Raw genomic sequence first — 23,411 nt, forward strand, 5'->3', positions numbered from 1 at the left:
TGTCAACTTTACAAACCTTCCTGACAGATCTTCAAAAGCGGCCTATGGCAACTTGTGAGAGCCCTTCACGCCCACCTTTTATTTCTCTGCCCCATCGTTCATACAAATGAATGCAAAAGGACCTTGTTAATGCCCATATGAGGGAACTGGAGGGGGAGGGCGAGCTCACCTATACCTGGACACCTACAGGTAACTCCTGACTTCCTGGACCATGGTATCTATGCAACACTAAGGGGATTTGTCAAGGTTTTTTTGTGGTTTCCCCCTGAATTTACCCAGAGATGCCAAGCAAACCTCATTAGCACATTATTCACACTCACCCAGTCCCACACATCACCTTTCTCTTCACCCTCCACCTCCAGATCCTCCCTCCACCTTTTCCCCCTCCATTTATTCAGTTCAGTCGGGTTTTGTTTCCTGGGCCCTGAAAAGCATTTTTGCAATGGAAATGATGCTGGAAGAAAGTGGGAATCCGCAAGCTCCGTCTGTAGTCCATCACCCCTCATTCCTCTCCTGGTGAGATCCCATCCATCATGAGGACTGAGTGACAAGCCCTCTAAATACTTCCCAAGGTGCGGCCCAGTTTTCTTCCTTCTGGACTGAGAAGGCAAATCATTTGCTCTGAGCTCCGGGTGGTTTCTTGCAACAATTAACAGCTGCTGCGGTGTTCATTCCCAGTCAAGAGCCAAGAGCCCCTGCGGCTGCAGCTCTTACAGCTGTCAGCTCTGGCCGCCACAGCACATTTTGAAAGTACCTTGACAAGGCAGTGGGACCCTTTGCTCCACGGCCAATCCTCAGGCTTCCTAAGAAACCCCCATCTGCCCTTCGGCTGCAGGTATCAGGGGACAGAGAGAGCAATCAGGTGGCTCCAACCCCTCACTCGGGTTGGCTAACAACTTGGGATGTAGGCAGAGCAGACGCCCCTCTGGAGTAGCAGCAGCCTCTTGGGATAGTCATGATGCTTTCATTTTTCTATTTTGCATTTGGAATTGTTTTTCTGTTTGCTCTGAGATGGCTGTATTCTTCCTCCATCCAAAACCCTCATTCAAATTAGTTTTTCTTTTTTTAACCAAACAGCCACAGCTTCTCATTTCTTGCCTGTGTTGCTTCCTCCAGCTCCTTGTGGACAGAATGAGACCCGAGAGGACGGTAAAATCATCCAGCTGCCTCCCTGCAAGACGGGAGCCTGGATCGTGCCGGCCATCATGGCCTGCTACCTGCTGGTGGCCAACATCCTGCTGGTCAACCTCCTCATCGCCGTCTTTAAGTAAGCGGACCCTTCTTCAGAGCCCTGGGCTTGGGAGACAGGTGCTTGAGAGAGCTGTGGCTTTCCTCACTTGATTCTCTCTGATCTCTTTACCAGCAACACGTTTTTCGAAGTAAAATCAATATCCAACCAAGTGTGGAAGTTTCAGCGCTACCAGCTCATCATGACTTTCCATGAAAGGCCGGTGCTGCCCCCGCCGCTGATCATCTTCAGTCACATGACCATGATATTCCAGCACCTGTGCTGCCGCTGGAGGAAACACGAGAGTGACGCAGATGAGAGGGATTATGGCCTGAGTAAGTGTCTGGGGTCGGGACAGGCAGGCCACGAAGCAGAAATCCCCACCGCTTCCCGCAGGCAACCATGCAGCCCCTAATTCCTCCTGCTTCCTGCAGAGGCCAGAGAGCTCTGGAGACTTGGGGGCCGACAGGAGAGCATGATTGCCTGAGAAATGGTGCTGGAATGATGACAGTGAAGGCTGAAACTGAGCATCCTTCTTAGTGAGATAAAACCAGTCTCCAGCATGACTGTTTTAGCACCTTCACAGGTTCTAACTTTCTTACTCTCCAGAGGTCCTGCCACAAAATATTTCAGCCACATTAATAGGCACCCAGTGCTATATTATATGTAATAGAAGCATCATCACATATGAGTTGAGCTGTGGTAGAATAAGCTTGATTTCTCCATGATCATTTCTGGACTTATCACTTTTTTAGGTCTTAAACATTTTCCTAAGTTGTAGACATTGTGCCTGTTTGAACTCATGAGGCAACCAGCCCTGGTTCCCATTATTCAAAGGACAAAGCAGGAGACCCTTCCCCATTTACCTTCTAGCTCAGTGTTTCTAAAAGGAGGTGCTATAGGCATTTGGGTGGAACAGTTCCTCATTGTGGAGGATGGCACCTGAAGGAGATTTAGCAACCCCAGCCTCTGCACATAAAATGCAAGGAGTTCCTATAGATTCCTAAATGCCCCTTAGGAGGGCAGTACCACCCTCACTTAAGGATCATGGGGTATCCAGTCCCATATAAACAAGCTACCATGGCTTCAAAATATGTGGTAAATAGACAACCTATGGTAAATCTACTGAAAAGACCCTCTGGGAGTGTTGCCTGGGAACCTACTTTCTTAACAAGCCACCCAGGAGATTTTTGGTCACATTCGATGTGGTCGCTGGTGCATCTAAGGTTTGAAACCAAAGCCATTTAATCAACTGCTTTTCTAAGCCTGGAGCTTTTAACAATTTCCCTGACAGTAATGCCCAACTCCTTTCTAGATGTTAAAATTGAAGAGTTGAAGAGAGTTGGAGAGAGCTGGGAATTCCAAAATTTGAAACACAACTTTAGGAAAATATGACCTATGAGATGAACCCTTAGCTTTTCTACTCAGGAAACTTGGACTATGTGGAAGAACATGAACTTCCAAATTAGGGACAGAGGAATGTTAATGACTTATACCCTGCAATGGATAATGGGCAGAGGATTAGCCCAGGGCCCCAAAGTGATTCATGTGTGGTGGAGGAGGACCTCATATATCCAGAGAGGTTAGAAAGGGGTGTGTGTAAATACAACAAAGGAAGTGGGTGGTCCTGAGACCCCCTTCAGCTCCAATGTCCACAGCCTTGCAGAAGACCAGAGAACTCAAGCCAGACTAAGGGCTAGATGGGAGCCAGCTCCGTGAAGTTCTAGTTCATATTCTCGTTATCACCAATTGTAGTATTGACAAGCATTGCCGGGTCACTGGGAAATTGTGAGCTCTTTCTCAAAGGAGTACTTCAGAGCCGTAGCTGGGTCAGGGAAGGCAAAGGGCAGAAATGTGTGTCTCTGCATTATATAATCAATAAGGCAAAGGTCAATTTTTCACTATCAGTCTGTAGCCTTAGTTAAAAGAACTCAGGTCATCAGTTGCCTGCAAAGCTGTTCTAGTTTGCTAATGCTGCAGAATACAAAACACCAGAGATGGATAGGCTTTTATAAAACGGGGGTTTATTTCGCTACACAGTTACAGTCTTAAGGCCACAAAATGTCCAAGGTAACACATCAGCAACTGGGCACCTTCACCGGAGGATGGCCAATGGCCTCCGGAAAACCTCTGCTAGCTAGGAAGGCAGCCGGCATCCGCTCCAAAACCCTGGCCTCAAAACGGCTTTCTCCCAGGACGTTCCTCTCTAGCAAGCTTGCTCCTCCTCAAAACGCCACTCACAGCTGCACTCACTGAGTTTTCTCTCTCTGAGTCAGCTCATTTATATAGCTCCACTGATCAAGGCCCACCCTGAATGGGAGGGGCCACGCCTCCATGGGAACATCTTATCAAAATCATCACCCACAGCTGGGTGGGGCACATTCCAAGCAAATCTAACCAGCACCGAAACGTCTGCCCCACAAGACCACAAAGATAATGGCATTTGGGGGACACAATACATTCAAACCGGCACAAGTTCTTGCAGAGCCCTGAGTGAGAACACTCTGAAGTATACATTTTAATTTTTCTTGTAAAATTTGTCATATTGATGTTTTTTCTAAAAATAATATTTTTAAAAAGAGTATTAGATATAGTTAAAGAAGTCAAATGAGGCAACACGAGGCCAGCAGAGTATTTAAGTATACACCCTTTGTTCTAAAATAATGGAATAGCAGGAAGGAATCTGTACTTTGGGGGGGGCTCTATGAACTACTTACCTCTCCACTCCTTTCCCTCCAAGCTAATGCTCTGTATAATTTCATGACTAAATCTTAACTGCTCACCTTCAATAAACCTCTCTTTACCTCCCTTCCCAAGGAGACCTGCCATATGAAAGAATAGGGATTTGATTTCTGGTGTTTTCTTCACTCCACCTGGTTTTACATTCACATTTTCTATTTCCCAGGCAGATTCATGGTAAGGCCATAAAGCAAGCCAAAGCAACCTCTGGTATCCAAATCCCTGGGGATCTACAATCCAGGGCTCCCAAACACTTGGGACAATTCCCTTGACATCTCAAGGGCACAGAATTAGAAGAAAGACTTCCCCCATCTCACTTACAGTATTTCCAACTGTAGCTCTCCTACCCTAACCCTGTTTCATAGACCAGTTAATGGTTCAGATTTCCTGTGGGCTCTTTTACCATGGTATTAATTAGTTTACTTGCTAATAACAGAAAAGTAGGCTAACAATAACATAAACAAATAAGGCTTTATTTTTCACACATATCAAAAAGTGAAGAGGTAGACAGCCCAAAGCACAACAATAGTTCAATAAAGTCAAAGACCCAGGGTCTTATTTTTAAACTGTTCTTGTTTGTGCTGTCTTGTCACATGTCTCATAGCAAGATAGCTGCTGCAGCTCTAGTCATCACATTCATGTTCAAGGCAGTAAGGAGAGGGAGGGAGCAAAATAAAAACACAGGTGGAAAGAAATAGCCACATCTCTATTATTTGTATCAGGAAAGCAAAATCTCTTCTGCAAACACCACCCCTCCCTGCAACAGACTTCTTTTGTTTCATCAGCCAAACTGGGTTGCTGCCAACTTCAAGGGAAGCTGGGTATGTGTGTTTTTGGCTTTCCCGCCTCAGCAGTGGGAAAAGGTACAGGGAAAAACAGGTTGCAAAATGGTTTTAGGTAAGGCCAATCAACAATATCTGTCAGCCACGCCTCCCAACCCGGAAATTTTTTAGCTTTTAAGAAACCTCCATTCTCTGTGTAGCTGCCCTTTCCTTGATTTAGCTCCATCTTTGGGTTTACAAGTTGTATAGTTCTAAGCAACCCGTGCAGTAAACCAGATACTCGGATGAACTTCAAAGACCCATAGCAAATATAGTGTACAGAAAAGAAAAAAAAAAGTGCCTCAAGTTGCCTGATTGAATAAAGAATTTAGGACTCCTTTCCTAACCTTGATTTAATTAGGTGTCAAATACCATACCATGGATTGTCTCATGGTCTCATAGGCTAGAAGTCCAATATCAAGGAGTTGGCAAAATCGTGCTTTCTCCCCTCTGCTGCATTCTGGCACTGGTTTGCCACGATCCTTGGTGCCCCTTGGCTTGCATCTCTGCCTCCCATCACATGGTGATCTCTCTGTCCTTGTTTCTGCTCTTCTGACTTCTGCTAACTTGAGCTTCTTTCCTGTGTGGTGTTCTCTTACTGACTGCATCCAAGTTTCTTCTGCTTATAAAGGACTCCAGTAATACAGACTAAAACATGCCCTGATTCAGTTGAGCCACACCTTAACTGAGCTGATGTCTTCAAAAGTTCCTATTTACAATGGGTTCACTTCCACAAGAACACATTAAGATGAAGAACCTGTCTTTTGTTGGGGTACATAATTCAATCTAACACAATAGGAATGTCATTAGACTCTCTCATAACACCAGTCAGATGACATTGCTTTTACTTCTCTGTTTCATAGCTCTCTTTATTTTCACAGAACTCTTCATAACCGATGATGAGCTCAAGAAAGTGCATGATTTTGAAGAGCAATGCATAGAAGAATATTTCAGAGAAAAGGATGATCGATTCAACTCATCCAATGATGAGAGGATACGGGTGACTTCAGAAAGGTATGTTCCGTGGGCACATGCCTCCTGCAGATGTTTTATGCCATGGCATGCTTTTATCAATTGAATTTGTTTGCCTTGCCACAAAACAGAGACCCTGGTATTTATTTTTATTGCCTAAGGAACCAGCAAGCTTATGAGAGAATAGAGCATTGCCTGAAGTGTCTACACAGAGTTAGACCTAAAAACCCAGACTTACAGATCCTAAGCTTCTCCAACAGGCAGTAGCAGCTGCCCTCCTGGACACTGGAGATTGTTGAGCCCAGGATAGGGCTGGAGTTGCCGACTCAGATCAGAAATTTGAAAGTTCTGATCCAGATTCAAACCAAGAGAGACCCAGCCAAACTCAAAACTTCCCACAATGTTTGTGATGCATGCAGATCACTCACTGAGGTATTCTCCAGAGGAGAAGCCTTATAGCGGATGCTCAATGTGTTTTGAATAAATGACATCAAGAGACTTATAAATTAGTCATAATAATGGTTGGGGATTTTTCAAAATTGTTTTGCTTTTTCTTTTTATACAACAAAATAAAAGCAAAGAAATAAAAGCAGAATTCTCTACACCGGGGGTTATATACTTTTAGATTTAATTGACCAAATGGTTTTAATGGGCCATTGGGGCTGAACAAACAATCTCAAAATAAAAAAAAAGAAGAGAATCCCTTAAAGTTAATAAACTTAGCTTTATGTAATGTCCTTACATTTTCTTAATTTTCTTATTTTGCTATAGACTGATAAAAACTTCATTCTGGACTGGCACACTCAAAGCCAGCATTTGGGAACCACTGTTCTAAAGAATACCCAGAGTGTTACAAAGCATTGATGTAATTTTAAATTTTAAGCATTTGGGATATAAAGATGGCAGAAGCAAATCATAAATAGTGCAAAAAAACTGAAATACATGGATGGCTTTAGTCAATATAACTCAAATTTCTAAGATTCAAAGCAGTACCTCTAGTCTTCATGATACAGCATTTTGTCTGCTTATACAATTCAGACAGTCTCTGGTGGCACTGAAGAAATTATATAAATGGCATTTTTCTGTCCCTGACCCTTTGCTTCTCCAAAGAACACAGACTAGATAAGTAGGCACACATATGCCATTGAGAGATTGTATCCATAGGTACCCAGCCAATATTAATAAAGTTCAAAGTCAGGCACAGATTTTATACACATCTGTCACTGCAAAATAGAGCATTTTATGATGATATGATGTGAAGCAATTTTCTGGCAAATAGAAAAAGGAGCTGGAAATCCAAAGATCTCACTGTCTGAGGCCTTGAAAAAGTTATTTATTAATGGACAAATACCCATGTGATTCCCAGATAATTGTGTCTAGTGGACACATTACCCATTGCTCAGACATATTGCCAAAACGTGTATCCAGGGGCCTTGGAAAGGGTTTTCAAATTCAGAAAAGCCACAAACCTGGGGAAAGAGAATAAAGAGGTACAGACCAATGAACATATTGTGACCTGATTAGATAGAAATAGAAAGGTTCTATAGCCTCTCCACCTGAGCCTCTCACCTCTTGCCTGCACCCTCTCCAAGACGACTCATTTCCCAAGGCCCTGTTCTTCTCTAGATAGTTACAGAGCCCCACCCTCAAAGAGCAGCTCCCAGAAAGCCAGATGGAAGGTAGGCCCACCCTCCCTGGGCCTAGGCCTGAGACCGACCCTCTGATAATGGGGTCCAGCAGGGTCAGGGTGACCTCAGGGTCAAGCTCAGGTGCCAGAAACGTAAACCTATGCCTCCTTTTGCTTGTGTTGCTTTTGTTTGTGTTTGGGGTTGCTTTGTTCTGTTTTGTTTTCTTTTTTAAAATGTACCAAAAATAAACATCTTTATATGCTGGAATCACATGCCACACAACAGAAACAGCATGAAATGAACCAAGGAATAGAGATTGACCAAAGAAAGAAAGGATTCAAATCACCCAACTCACACTTACTTGCTGAGTGGAGAGGCAAGTGAAATCACCTGTCCTATTTAGACACACACACTTGGATAGAAACATATAGCTGAAATTACATATATGGTATATAGAATACTACATAATGCTACGTTTAGGCTAGACAAAGCTGACATGGAGATTTAAAATCAGGAAAATTAAGAGCTGGCTCTTTGCTCTACAAAAACACTTGGGGAAAGGATTTCTTTACATAGTGAGTCCCATGCTCCTCTCCCTGCCACTTCCTTTAAAATACAATCTGTTTATGCAAATTGTACTTGCATGAATCTTTTTAGAAATATAAAGATACTTCCATAATTATCCATTTAAGTGGATCATTGTTGATATTTTTTGCACCTAAATGGTATGTAGAGAGCTAAATAAAATACTCAGGAGATCATTAACACCTCATAGGAACTTGAGTCAGAAAAGTCCTGTCTTCACCATTTTTTTTAATATAGTAATGACTCTAATGCCTCTAAGACAATATAATTCTAGCATATAATAAGCTACTTGAGTAACCACTACCCTCTACTTTGTTTGGGTCTATATCTGGCTAATGATAATTACATTAAAATAACCAAATTTTCAATCTATTAAATGACATTGCTGACTGTTTTCTGAAGATTTTTGGACTTTGGTTACCTAAAGACAACCAGTCCCTGGAGTCTGTTCCATCAAATTCTGTGCTCATTGTCGTTTCACAAGTTCAGTTTTGTTTCAGTATACAAGGCCTGGGTTTCTGCTGTGCCCTGGGCACTAGCCAGGCACTGTGGATGCACGTGGCATGGGCCCTGTCCTCAAGGAATACCCAGTCTCATTGAATCCCAGCATATACACCAGCCAGGGAGGCCAGAAACATCTGACCCAGAGTTTCTCAAACTTTGGTGGACCTCAGAATCTTCTGGAGGGCTTGTTACAACACAGGTTGCTGGGCTCCTCCCCTGCAGCTCCTGATTCACTAGGTCTGAATGGTTCTTGAGAATTTGCATTGCTAAGTTCCCAGGTGATACTGATGCTGCCTGTCCCCAGAAACACACTTTGAGAACCACTGACAATAGACAGCTAAAAGTCAAAAACTGGGAGAGAATGGTGCAGAATTATTCACTGTGGTGCTAATAAAATATTGGCACCTCAAATTTGAAAGGGGCTCTGGAGGTAACAGAATACAGATTACTTGTTCCCAAAGCAGAAGGTTTGTCTCCTGCACACCTGACCAATGGTGATTTAACAAAAATTTTCTGAGCGCCTGGGATGAGCCAGGGGCTGGGTTTGGGGTTGGTGATATAGGGACTCTACTTTTAAAGAAGGTACACAGCCTTTATTTGAACACCTGGAAAGGAGAAGCTGCCTAAGATGCCAGTCTTGGAAATGAACACAGAAAAAGGCTAAAATCTCTTCTCTCTAAGAAAATATTTTACATATGTGAAGATCACTATCATCTCCCCACTTTGTTTTCTCTTTTCTAAACTAAATATCCCAAAACCTTTAACTAATTATCATGTTTTCCAGCAGATTGCCCACTACCCTGCTCATTTTCTCAGTATACTATACAAATTATCAACTTCGCCCTTAAAAAGTAGTGCCTAAATTGAACTTCATGCTCTGTGTGGTAGTTTGAGCCTAGATTTAAATATTTTATTCATTCATTTACTATTTTTGAGCACCTATGATATGCTGGAATAATACTTATATAGGACAGTAGGACAAATAGCAGCATGAGATAATGGGAAGATTTTAATACTAATTCTGCAATAACTAGCTGGGTGACCTTGAGCAAGTTACTTAACTCTTCTGAACCTAAATCCCCATCTGTAAGATGGAGTATTAATACCTAACCGCAGGGTATTAGAAATTAATGAGATAACATATAGGAAGTACTATGCTTTCAATAAATAATGACTATTATTATTATTTGGTCTGCACATTTTATGCATTTTGAGATTATATTACCATTCTTAGCAGACAAGTCATGTTTTTGGTTCATAGTGAGCCTGCAATTAATTAAAGCTGGGGCTTTTTTTTTTTTTTAATGAGCTGTTATCAAATATCCTCAAGCTCTTCTTGTGAAATCTTTGTTTTTAACCCAAAATCAGTAGTTAACATTCATTGCTGTGAAATTTTTCTTTTTTTTCCCTTTGGTTCATTATTCTAACATCTGTAGACCCTTAGAATTCTGATTTCATCAGCCAACATATTAATTATTTATCTTATTCATTTTACATCTGTTTGCTGGATAAGCATACTTACTACGTCTTCATTCAAATAGCTCACCAAAATGTTCACCAGCACGAGTCCGGTGAACTTGGACAAAGGCCCATTGCACAGCTCCAAAAATAGCTTTCATGACAACATCAGCCCATTGTTCTACTTTTTTTGGTTTGGTTGGTCAACTAGCCAGGTATCCACATCTCTCCATTCAGCCCAGTTGGTCAACCTCTCTACTAAACTCACAGTGTACTTTATCACAAGTACTGGGTGGGCATCTATGTCAATCTGTTGGACTAGATTATCAAAAAAGATTTAAGATTATTCTTGATCCCATGCAGTCCCCTGTTAACCTTCTTAAGTACACACACACAAAAAAATCTCCTCAGTCTATCACTAACCCATTCTGCAGTGTGACCCAGAATTTACATCAAACTTACACTTCCATAATTTCTAAAGTCCAGGAATTTTGACTATCAGGAAGATATTTTCCTATCTGCAGTCTCTGGCATTACTTTTTTTCCTTTCCCACTGGTTCTTCAGGGTTACCTAAATATTCTGGTGATCACAGTTGGAAGTTCTTTTCCGGTTTCTTCACTCATTTAATCAGAAATCACCGACTGGTGGCTCATTGGCAGCATCTGACGACAGAGGACTGTTGTGTGGGGCTTGCAGTGATTTCTTAAATCCATTCTGCATGCCTTTGGATTACGCATACTGTCCGCAGCCTGAGTCCCTGTCTCAAACGTCTTATATCCTGCCTGCTTTACTTACTTACATGATCTGGCTCGTCCATAGGCATTTAATTCTCACACCCTAAATTAAAGCATCCAGATCATGTTTGTCTATCACCCCACCTGTTGGTTCCACTTGTCACCACAGTTGCTGGTTGAATTTTCTCCATGATGGTAAAAATTTAAGCTATTTATTCCTAGTAGCATCTTTTAATCTAACATTATCTTTCCCAAGACAAAGAGTTTCTTTGCCCTTTTTCACGTCACCTAGATCGAAAAAGTGCTGGAAACATGACTATTAATGGTTTATTCAACTCAGAATTTTTCATAAGAGAATCAGGAGTAACTTAGGATATCTGAAATTCACAAATAATAAAAAAAAGTACGCCAAAACAGATGAGCATCCCCCATATCTTTTCTCACCATATCTTTTTTCCAAATTCTGATCTTTGGTCTCTCTCTTGATTAACTCAAGTTTAAACCTTTCTCCTTTTTTCTTCCCAGTGTTAATGAGAAGGATAATTGGTTCAGAGGGAGAGATCGGTGACCCTAAAGGACTGAAATAATTCACAAATTAGGTAACAGCCTCGGGATAAGCAAGACTTAGCTTTAGCCATTCTGCATCTTTGCCTACACTCTGTAAACCCGTGTCAGTGTCTCCTTCCCCATGATTAGGCTCAGGGGAGACAGCGTGGCTTTCACCTTCCAGCCCACCCCCAGCCCACCACTAGGATTCTGGGGAATATTTGAAATTTAGAACAGTCAGGGCCTGTCTATCCTCTTTTTCCTTATTAAACCATATTTCAAAGTTATCAGAAATGATGACTTTATAGAAAATAACATAATTCTTAAGAAATTGCATATTGAAGCTGAAATTTTCCGTGCCCCTGGAATCTTGTTTTGAATATCATTTTCCTGGCCATACTGTCCCGAGAGGCTAGTCGTCTTCTTCGCTTGGGTTTTTCACTGAACTGTTGAGTCCCCTCTGATGGCTTCCTGGCTCGAGGAGCAGGCGTTCACCTCACAGCTCCCAGGGCCGTGTTGTGTCCCTGTTGTGATGGGCACCTGGGTTATTCAGAAATAAGCCACTCAAGGTCTCCAGATGTAAAAGAGGGAAAGAAAAATAGAATACCTTAGCTTTTTTTTGTTATTGTTGGTCACTTACTATATCTGTCTCCTTGGGGATCCTTGTTGATCCATAAATTCTTATTCTCTTCTCCATTTTATTTCCTGGAATCATTCTTATTCCATTTATTAGATGGGAGTTGACTCCTGGGGACTACAATCTTGACTCCGAACTCCTGGTTTTCTCCTCAGGCCTATTTACATCCGTGATGTGTATCATTCACCAATGAGCTCTTGCTGACCCAGACAGTAAAATCCCTTTTGCTTATCTGCATTGACATTTATCTTTTCAAGAATGAAAAAGAAAAGAAACAGATTAAGGGAAGCACTCTCATTATGGAGCAAATATATATAAATTTGACTCAAACATTTAATCTTTTATGGCCCCCATGCTAAACCCCTATCAGTTGGTTGCATAGCCTAAACACATTGTCTTACTATTTAATGATTAAGCACACTCAGAATTCTGGAAGAAAATGGATAAAATGGTCTATTTTTTTTTTATTGTGGTAAAACATACCACATACATATATACAACATAACATTTTCCATTTTAACCACTTTTCACATTTCAGTGTCATTAATTACATTCACAGTGTTGTGGTACTATCACCATCTATTACCAAAACTTTTCCATCACCCAAACAGAAGCTGTATCCATTAAGCATTAACTCCCCATTCCCCACCCTCACCCCCACTCCTGGTTGTCTGTGATCCTTCTGTCCTTATAAATTTGCTTATTCCTAGCAATGAGATCACACATTTGTCCTTTTGTGTCTGACTTATTTCACTCAACATGGCGTCTTCAAGGGTCATCTATATTGTCTCATGTATCAAAACATCAATCTTTTTTACAGCCAAATACTATTCCACTGTATGGATATACCACAATTCAGTCCATTATTTTGTATTCAGATCTTACATTCTAACCCACTTCAAAGGCACAGGAGAGTTAAGATTTGGTTGAGAATATCTCCTCAGCCCTATCCAGTAGCTTTCCTCCACTAGTTCCTTTCCTGGGGCCACTGTCCTTCACTCTTGGGGCTCCCACCTGGCACCTCCCTGTTTTCCCTGAGGAGCCTCTTCCTCCTGTGCCACCTCTTTCTTCTCCCATCCCCATGGCTCCTTGGTCTCGGTGTCCTGCCACTCCCCACCGGCAGAGTCTTCAGTTGCCTCTTGTCGGGGCCTCAGCTCTTCTCCACCCCCCTCCTCTGCCCCCACCACCACCACCATGTAGTTTTCTCTGCAGTGTTGGATCCTGGAGCTGAAGGGAAGTGAGATACTGGGAGCTATTTCACAGGGCTTAGACCAATAATCACATGCAATTATGCTAAAAGAGGATTTTCATCTCCTTAGAATCCCAGTCTTATATACACCAGGCTCAGGGAAAGGAAAGGAGATGGAGAAACAAAACTATCCTGCCTTTTAATACTCTGCCAGCTCTAAAGAGCTAGCAGGATCCAAGTACCTAGAGTATATAAACCAAAAGTCACGTTCTATAGAAACACACCATGAAGAAGTATTTTATCCAGTAAACTTATTGCATTTCAAAAATGAAATTGTAGTACTTGCAAAATCAAACTTCATAGGTTAAATGGTGGGGGAAAAAAGCGAAATGTTAGTTTATAAGACACACAGACTTACTGTAAGTAATTTGTTACTTGAGCTATGTTTATACCACAAAATGAAGTGAAACAAGGAAAAATTGTATTTTCCTTCTGAATTAGCTGTGATAGCTGTGTGAATAGTGTCAGATTTGCCAAATACAGAATAGCTCAGTTGGCAAATCTTTTGGGAATATGCCTGGGTTATAGGGCAGCAGTGGCTGAGGAGGGAGAAGAATCAAATGTCTCAGAAACAGAGCTGTAGAGAGCAGTCCAAGGCTTAGGCTGGGTGAGGGGAAGCTGAAGGATAAAGAACAGAGGCCTTTGGGCCAGCGGGAGGTGGGAGAACAGGGAAGGGGAGGGGCTGAAGAGAGACAGAAAAGTGCCCCTGGCCAGAGGAAACACACTGTCCCTCTTTCCAACAAGAGAGATTTTTTTTTTTTTTTTTTTTTTTAAGCCTAAAGATCCTGCAGAGCAGGAATCCACGTGCCTCTTCTATCTCCATCTAGAAGTGAAGTCTCTGGCTTTGACGTGCATCTTCCTCCCTATTAGAGCAATTGTGTTCATTGACAGCCCACCCCACCCCCACCAGCCCCCACTCCCCTTCCACCCTCGCCCCTCCCTCAACCAGGACACCTGGGCAGACCCAGCTTTAATTTGCATTGTTCTTTGTAAACCATATTCTGTAGCCATGGCCCTACCTACTTGTGTGCAGGCTGGTGTCTTTTAAGTGTCAGCAGTTAAGTGATTTAATTTGCATTTTGGGAGTATTAGAAAGTATCTTTATCCTCTCCAGAAAAGTTTTGTATGGGCCTCATTTAGATTCTCCAAAAGGTTTGCCTCTGAGCTGTACAAGTGAAACTTGAAGCTCAAACCAAAAACTTGGATTTGTCCTTTCCAGGTTAATTTGAGCAAGTGAAAAATATGGTATAATTTAATTTTAACTATGTGGCTCTGTCTTTGTAGATAAATAGTCAGGCCAACTACTAGATGATTGAAATCAATTTCCTAATTCATTGACCCAGTGGACATGTAATGACATCTAGCAGGTATTGGGCTGGCAACATGGAAGAGGGAAACACGAATAGGAGACAGGCCATGCCCTTAGGAATTTCCAAAGGGGAGGGTCAGACATCCATAAATAACTGTAAAGTCAGGCATCTGTGATCAACTACAGCTATCTAGAATGAGAGAAGAGTAGGATACTTTACTTACTGCTAGATACTCCAGAGTTTACCCCAAATTATTTTGTGTATCCTTGGTTAAATTTCTTAATTTTGTTTTTCCTTTATTAATGAAAGGATTGGATTAGATTAGGTCAACTGCAGTACCTTGGTAACAGGACCATATTAAGACCTTAAGAGGCATTCAGTTCTAAAAACGTTACCATAAAAAGCAACAACAACAAAAATTATCCTGTGAATGCAAAATAAAAACCATCCCAGTCCATAAAATACGAATTTTACATGAACACTGCAATAAAAATAGCTGCATGCTAAAATTGTATTACCAAATTCTGGATAAAGTTAACAAAATGCAACGCTCTCATTTTGTTGGTGACGACCCTGCTAAACCAAACCCTAATAGTTGCTTTAGGTCACTGAGTTCTCCTCCTGGGCCCAGCTAGGCAGGCCATGGGGACAATAAAAGGGTGAGATTTGGACCCAACCCCACCGCAGTAAGAGCTGCTCCACTTTTGTGCTTATTTATTGGAATTGTGAATTAAATTTCACTGAGGGAAGACTAGCAGCTAAAAATCACTGGATTAAATCATCTCTAAAGCCTCTTCCAGCTCAGATTTTGATTATTTGATTCTCAGTGATAGTGTCAAAGCCATTCTCTCCTCCCTCCCCCCTCGTGCTACCCCCTAGCCCCTCTTCTTTCCCTCTGTTCTTGCTCTCAACCTCACTACCCACCGCGCAGAGTGACTGTGGCTCTCTCTTCCTCGCACAGGGTGGAGAACATGTCCATGCGGCTGGAGGAGGTCAACGAGAGAGAGCACTGCATGAAGGCTTCACTCCAGACCGTGGACATCCGGCTCGCGCAGCTGGAGGACCTCATCGGGCGCATGGCCACGGCCCTGGAGCGTCTGACCGGTCTGGAGCGGACCGAGTCCAACAAAATCCGCTCACGGACCTCCTCGGACTGCACGGACGCAGCCTACATCGTCCGCCAGAGCAGCTTCAACAGCCAGGAGGGGAATACCTTCAAACTCCAAGACAGTATAGACCCTGCAGGTGAGGAGACCATGTCCCCAACTTCTCCAACCTTAATGCCCCGTATGAGAAGCCATTCTTTCTATTCAGTCAATGTGAAAGACAGAGGTGGTATAGAAAAGTTGGAAAGTATTTTTAAGGAGAGGTCCCTGAGCCTACACCGGGCTACTAGTTCCCACTCGGTTTCAAAAGAATCCAAAACTCCTGCAGCCCCTGTAAACACTTTGGCCATCATTCCTGACGCCAGAAGACCGTCGTCGTGCATAGACATCTATGTCTCCACCATGGATGAGCTCCAGTGTGATATAGACCCCCTGGACAATTCCATGAACATCCTTGGGCTGGGCGAGCCAAGCTTTACGGCTCAGGTACCTTCCACCGCCCCTTCAAGTAGTGCCTATGCAACCCTTGCGCCCACAGACAGACCTCCAAGCCGGAGCATTGATTTCGAGGACATCACCTCCATGGACACTAGATCTTTTTCTTCAGATTATACCCACCTCCCAGAATGCCAAAACCCCTGGGACTCAGACCCTCCAATGTACCACACCATTGAGCGCTCCAAGAGTAGCCGTTACCTAGCCACCACACCATTCCTTCTGGAAGAGGCCCCCATCGTGAAATCTCATAGCTTTATGTTTTCTCCCGCGAGGAGCTATTACGCGAACTTCGGGGTGCCTGTGAAAACAGCAGAATACACAAGTATTACAGACTGTATTGATACCAGGTGTGTCAATGCCCCTCAAGCAATTACTGACAGAACCACCTTCCTCAGAGGTCTCGGTGACAAAGTGGAGGACTTATCTTGCTGCCATCCAGAGCGAGAAGCCGAACTGAGTCACCCCAGCTCTGACAGCGAGGAGAACGAGGCCAAAGGCCGGAGAGCCACCATCGCGTTATCCTCCCAGGAGAGCGATAACTCGGACAGAACCCTGTCCAACAACATCACTGTCCCCAAGATAGAGCGTGCCAGCAGCTACTCAGCAGAGGAGCCAAGCATGCCATATGCGCACACCAGGAAGAGCTTCTCCATCAGTGACAAACTCGACAGGCAGCGGAACACAGCAAGCTTGCGAAACCCCTTCCAGAGGAGTAAATCCTCCAAGCCGGAGGGTCGAGGGGACAGCGTCTCCATGAGGAGACTGTCCAGAATGTCCGCTTTCCACAGCTTTGAAAGCAAGCACAACTAAACCTTCTTAAAATGCATTGCAGAAGTCTCAAGAATCCAGCCCTAAAATTCTCCCTGGTCTCTCCCTTTCCCTTTTGCTTGAATCAGACCTGCTTTTTCCTTAGCTGAGCAAAACAAGCAATGCTTTGGGAGATGTTAACTCCAAGGGGACTTCTGGGCCATGGATCAGGAATGCGTTTGATCTGACCCAGTGCCAAACACAGGGGTTTTAAGTCATGTTCACACTTGAGGGGGAGGGAGGGGAGAAGAGGGAAAGAAGAAGGGTTAGAGATGAATGTGTATCACCAGTCACTTCAGAAAGCCCTGAGCTCTGGGGAATCAAGGGGCTTCTAGCACTCCCCCTGCCAGGAGGCATCCTTTGATTTCTGACCATTCAAGAGTTTTAGGATGCAGGGCTAAATTGCAAAATAAAATAAAATGAAATAGCCAGCATACAAATGAGCTATTCTAAACTTCAATTCTGTTTTCTTTTCACATTGGCTCCATCACTGTGGTGACTGATGAAGAACATCCTTTTTATTCAGTATAAACCGGCAGCACGCAGTTCTACCTAACGTCCCACATCCTTCTCATGCCAACACTTCTGTAATTGATCATTATAAAGAAAAATCAAGGTAACAGTCATAGTTCACCTGTCTCTTATACATTCACTTTTGGTGCCACAACTGTTTATCTTTTTTGAAGAAAATAAGGGAAAAGAATTGCTTTTGTATTGCATTCAAAATGAAAGAAGAATTGATATTAAAAACAAATGTCAAGTGATTTATTATAAATAGTGGGCATACAAGTATAGTTGAGCAAGCTCAGGATGAATGTAATTAAACAATTTTATATTTTTAAATTTATTTTGTATCTCACCTGTCATCAATGAATTCACTCACTAAGGATATAATATCAGATTGAACTAAAAAAGAAAATAGTGGGCAGAACTATCCTAAAATTGTCATATGCGATATTATTAGATTCTTACCATTCATGTCATGTGTTTTGCGGCTGTGGGATGTTCATCATTTGCATGACTCCACCATGTCTTTTGAACGCCGTCAACATGTAACTGCCAATTTTTCACACCACTCAACGCATGATCATTTTGTATATGACTGTATGGTTATATGTAGATATTTTCATACCTAGAGTTTTGTCATCTAAGCTGAGCTCAGCATAAATTTAATTGGAGTTTTTCAAGAGCTGGTATCTTTTTTATGGAAATGTTCCAAAGTACTTTCTAAGGAAGTTTCAAAACCATAAATATCTTTAGAATTGACTGGGAGTTTGGTATCAACCCAAAGTCATCAGTTGTAGGAATACCATGAATATTTTTCTTATATTCAGAGCTATTAAAAAAAAAAAGTTACGGTAGACCAAAATAGAAAACAAACCAATACAAAGAATTCTATTACATATGCTGCTTATATACGTATATATGCATTTATACAGAGAGACATGTTTATATATAGTATATAAACAGACATAAAGAGTTTTGTTAGGAGGCTTGGACTTTTTTATGACCTTGAGGTATAACTATGATTTTTTTTTTTTAATATACAAGGAGTTCCATTGAAAGAGTTCATTATATTATTCAACCAAATGTTGAAATTGTGATTTTTTTAAATCCCTATGACCTTAACTTTTACCAAACTGGAGTTGTCCAAACTACTCCCTACCTGCCCTCTTCCCCTTTTTGTCCAGAATTACTCACTGTCATGCCATATTGTTTAGTTCTGGCTTCTCCTGCACTAAAGCTATTTCACCAAGTGCAATCTGAATAGACATGCAATTCCAAACCAGTTAGAATATACATGTAAGCTTCTAGATCAGAATCTGGATTTGAAGTGGGAGAAAGAAATTTTGACCCAAAATCTTCAGATTCCTATTTGGGTCACTGAGGCAAAAATGATGAAGTCTTTAAGAAAAATTACTTAATGTTTCTGGCCCAAGATGCTACCTGGTTCTTTTTAGTTATGTTTGTGAACTCCAAGATTTATGTCCTTTTGTGAAACCAAGTAAATACATGGACAAAACCTCCAGCCCTTAAATATTAAAAACAACAATAATAAACCTTCTGAATCAGTTTTTCAGATGTAGAAAGAGTGATGAGGTCACATATGTAAAGAATTAAAGAATTATTTTTCACTCCTTGATATTTAGATGAATCAGAAACACTCAAGCAAGCAAACTACAGGTCATCACTTCTGTGCTTATAATTGCTCTAGAAACACTTAGATTTTTGATGGGCCCCATACTGACTGCAAAGGTGGATTTTGTCTAAGAATAAATCAGTTGTTCTAAAACTTCCTGGAGTCATGTATCCCTAGGAAGATCTGATGAAAGCTCTGGTCCCTTTTCCCAGAAAAATTCACGCACACTTACAAAGTTTTCAATAGAATTTTAAAGAGTTCAAGAACCCCTGCTTCCATATTGATTTATCATGGGGAAAAGGAACCATGTTTGTTCCTAATCAATACAGTCATAACAGGCACTTTTTATTTTGAGACCATTTCTCTGTGATTCTCAGGAAGGCCAAGTCTCAGCATTAGAATTTGAACCAAGATGTCATTATTTTCATTCCTTAGATTATATTTTGCCAGCTTGATGTACCTGTGTCCAAACATTTTGGTGATTTTAAGTAGCAAGCATACTTACAAAACCAAAAGGCTCTCGGAGGGAGACTGTAGAGGAATCCAAGAAGGAGGCAAAATCTATATTCTCTGACCACAGAGCAGGACACCACAGCACCCCCAGGGCCTCATCCTGGACTAGAGTCAAGATTGGAAGTCAGGAAAAATTATGAGCATGAGTGTTTCCATTCATTGTGATTTCTAGAGAGAAAAGAACAGGACCTGGGAAAAAAATACTTAACAGTCCTGACCTCCTGACTACCTGGTTCTTTATTTAGCATGAAAATTAAGTTCTGACATCTTTTGCGAAATGTGTGACATATAGAAGCCAAATTTAAATGACTGAACACACGCTAACTTTCATGAGCCATTTCTTTCCTGTGCACATACATGTGTATTGTTTTTCGATCCATTTCTTTCCATTTCTGAGTTCTCTGCATACCAATGTGGCATTGATTCTGTGGCCTTCTACAGTCAGCTTGTGCTTAGCTCATTTATTGCTACCATGTCTCTGATTGAGGGGATGTTAATTACCTGTCTCTGTGAATTAAGCAGCTCATGAGCAGCGAGTTATTGAGAGACGTAAATAAAGTCACAGAGAACCCAAGGAAGGAATAGATTCAGTTTAATCATCTGCTTCTCAAGTGCCAATTTTTATATACTACTATACGTACTGATTTATTCTGAATTACTTCTTCCTTTTGAAAAAAAAAATAAGGATGTTTTATGAAAATGACCATGGAGGTTTTCTGATTAACAAACACCCTTTATATTTAGCGTTAGATTAACCCCCTCCTTTATGGATTAGATCAAGGCACTGGAAAGCATGAGTGTGATTATCATGGCTAGTTTGTGTATTTCTCCAAGCCGAGAAGTGAATTAGCAGTTAGAACACAGCACTTTACAGAAATGGATTTTTTTAAAGTCCAGATTTCCAGGTTTAGAATATTATTGAGCACTTTGAAAGATCCCCTTTAAATAATTAAATATGTATGAGAATAATCAAATGGGGAAAATATACTCATAAAAACACAAAATGTGTTTCTTCTGAATGTTTCAAATGTATTCTAAAATATGGTTTCTATAGATAATATTGTGGTAGATAACTGGATAAGTACATTTATTCTACTCTCTGAGGCTGTACAGTCTAATCTTTCTGAATGTTTGGGCTGTTTAACTTCTTCAAGATAATAAATATTATCCAGTCATCCATCGTGCTGTATCTATGGGCTATATCATTCAATATGTCCAGCAATGCTGTATTATAAAACACATGTAAACATATATGTAACCCATGTTTAACTCAGCATAGTTGTAGCATGTGGTTGTATTAATGAACGTTACAGGACAGCTTTATAATCATTTATAAATCTGTAACATTCAATAAAGAAGCACATGTTGCAAGGATGAATTATGTTCCCAATTCCATGTTATTTAACATCTTCATAAAATGGGCATTTTTGTTCCTGATCTTCTTAATGTTTTTCACATTTCTGTAGACCACTGTAAGATATCTGTATAAGCGGATGTATATCTTCTACCCCAGCCCTTTGAGCTGTGGTAGGCAAGCTGTGATTTTATGCAAGATGAACTGGCATGTTATACAAAAGACTATATGACAAATGAACTTAAAATAATAATTTAAACCCCAGTTGAATTAGCTGTTTGTTTACATCTGCTGACCCAATGTGGAAGCAGTGTACAGTTATTTTATAAATATGTTCATTTAGTAACACTATGTTGTTTCTAGATAGAGTGATGCTAGTGTGTAGGTGGTTATATACTTGTCCTAGATATTGCATTATAACTCACTATTCTTTAACAATAACAGTGTGACTTAAATGACGTAATCCCACTACAAATCCAGTCTTAATTTTGTGGCATTAAAAATGCATGCACTGCTTTATGCATTTCTTTTGACTTCTCAAAGGCACTTATATTATTGCCTACTGTGATGCTTAAACGAGTTAGGAACTCACTCAAATCGTTGGGCTCCTTAACACTGTTTGGGGATTATGTTCCACTTTTAAAAATTAAAAACAAAAATGTAACCAAGGGTTATTTTTATCTTTTTTTTTTTAACACTCTGAACAAATAATATGAAATAAAGTATTAACCATAGGGTATATAGCGATGGGACCTGGAGCTGGCCATTCAGCACCACTTGGGTCACCAAGCTGTAGGTGTTGGTGCATCTGTGATATTTGAAAGACACGTTTCTGATTCTTCAGGGCCACTAGGTGCAAATTGCTAAGCCAGAGATGAGGGTGAGAAGTTCTTCCATGACAATGCAGAAGTCCACAGACCACTGGAGACAAGTGGTCCAATGACCAGACAAGCCGTCTCCCTCTTGCTTGTGGCTTTCTGCTGTGGGTGAGCTTGGCCTGTGGGGGTGGGTAGCTGGGTTCTGATCAAGCCCTGGGTGACTAAAGAGTCTGCACTTTAAAGATATCACCATTTCATTTTTAGAAGTCATTCAACATGGCAGGAGAAAGAGAGGAGTCAATTTTATAGCCTTGTAAATGACTGCTCCTAAAAAGAGTAGCGAACCCTTTCTCTCAGCCTGCATTGACCTAAGCTTTCGCTTCCTCTTACAAGTCTTTCTCTCAGGTTGGAGTCAGCCAAAGGAGGGCGATGATTCTGATTCTATGGAAATTCACAATCGTTTTTCTTTTTTTAAAAAAATTCATATGAGAAGGTAATTGTGTTACCTTTTCTCTGACGATTTCCTTGCACTTATCACTGCTAAGGAAGTCAAGATGTGACAATTTCTACATTTCATCTAAGAGGATTTTGGTGACTAGGTAATCCAGACGGCAATAAGAGTGAGCTGAATTTTCCCTTCCCTAACTTACCTAGTCTGCCAAACCACCTTTAATCTTTAGGCCATTGCTCATTTGCACAATATTTATGTGCTGGGAAGTGAAAAGGATATGTGTAGGTAGGCTGCTGAGAGCTGTAAGCACAGAGAGAAGTTCAGACTTGTGTTTGGATATGTGGCCTTCATCCCTTTTACTTGCCCCTCCTTCTCTTAGCCCAGCACTAGTGGCTTTTCTGGCATAAAAACAGACCCTTGATCCCATTACCTCAATACCTTGTGGACCCAGTGTAGGTAGTAGAACCAGCACAACTTGGAAGAACCAAACATTCATACTTCATTCCAGCCCTAACCTTCCCCCTGACTTAGCCTCCCCCCAACCTTACGCCATGCTCCTAACCCGGCTGGTGTTTGTATCAGCAGCCTCATCCAATTCTTTGCTTGTCTGAATCCCAAAGGAGTCCTTACATCTTCACCCCAGCTTCAGGCACATCGTCAGAACCAGCCACCTGAATCTAGATTGAGGGGTTGCAAACTGAAATAGAGAGAGGGGTCAGATTCAGAACACAAATGTGTGAATTGGACTGGTGAAAGACAGCAGGAAGCAGAGGGGTGTGTAGGACATGGGAGGAGATATGTTCCACCATGAAGAGAATTGAATTCAGCTAGCCAAGCAAATATGTCTGCTGGCAGAATTACATTCCCAAAGCAATAGTTTGGGACCCTTGATTTAGAGCCAACCAGGATCAGATTCTTGATTTTGACTTAGTGAGTGTACACACAAAATAAACTGAGAACCAAAAGGCAGAACAGGGAATTCACCCTCTTCAGAGTTGATCCTGTTCTTCCAAATAATATATGCATGTATATTTGTTGGCTGCATTATTCAGGACCCAACTGCAGAATCTATGTAAGGGAGATTCAGATGAAGGGGACTGTAGCATTGTATCAAGGCTTACCTGCTTCCTGTCCCTACAGCATCTGACCCAAGTTTATACTGCTGCTCCTGCTGTGTAAAACAGCACATATACTCCCAGCCATTTCATAATATAGGACTTACTCTCATTTGTAAATGTTCTAACCATAGTTTATAATGGGGGAAATTATTCAAACATCATTTTTAAATGAATTCCTATAAATACAAAGATTT

General features: G+C 41.4%; 1 protein-coding gene and 1 long non-coding RNA gene across 11 annotated transcripts in view; one reads left to right on the top strand and one right to left on the bottom strand.

The window, feature by feature from the left end:
• TRPM3 (transient receptor potential cation channel subfamily M member 3) overlaps positions 1–21,526 on the top strand; it is a 596,233-nt gene extending 574,707 nt beyond the window's left edge. For 3 of the 5 annotated variants that reach the window (XM_037798450.1, XM_037798451.1, XM_037798452.1), the window contains 4 exons: positions 1,117–1,267; positions 1,364–1,563; positions 5,670–5,802; positions 15,374–17,310. In XM_037798450.1, the coding sequence (XP_037654378.1) occupies positions 1,117–1,267; positions 1,364–1,563; positions 5,670–5,802; positions 15,374–16,826 (1,937 nt within the window). In that variant the 3' untranslated portion in view covers positions 16,827–17,310. Of the gene's footprint in view, positions 1–1,116; positions 1,268–1,363; positions 1,564–5,669; positions 5,803–15,373; positions 17,311–17,331 lie in introns of those variants that run through there. The other 2 variants (XM_037798453.1, XM_037798454.1) reach the window with 2 other exon arrangements.
• Positions 9,743–23,411, bottom strand: part of LOC119505618 — a 47,750-nt gene continuing 34,081 nt past the window's right edge. For 4 of the 6 annotated variants that reach the window (XR_005210785.1, XR_005210781.1, XR_005210784.1 and 1 more), the window contains 3 exons: positions 16,215–16,314; positions 11,857–12,101; positions 9,743–11,756 (listed from right to left, as the gene is read on the bottom strand). This is a non-coding gene — a long non-coding RNA (uncharacterized LOC119505618). Of the gene's footprint in view, positions 11,757–11,856; positions 12,102–15,336; positions 16,315–23,411 lie in introns of all 6 variants that reach the window. The other 2 variants (XR_005210783.1, XR_005210782.1) reach the window with 2 other exon arrangements.

The sequence above is a fragment of the Choloepus didactylus genome, chromosome 10 (assembly GCF_015220235.1).
Source record: "Choloepus didactylus isolate mChoDid1 chromosome 10, mChoDid1.pri, whole genome shotgun sequence".
NCBI classification, from domain to species: domain Eukaryota; kingdom Metazoa; phylum Chordata; class Mammalia; order Pilosa; family Megalonychidae; genus Choloepus; species Choloepus didactylus.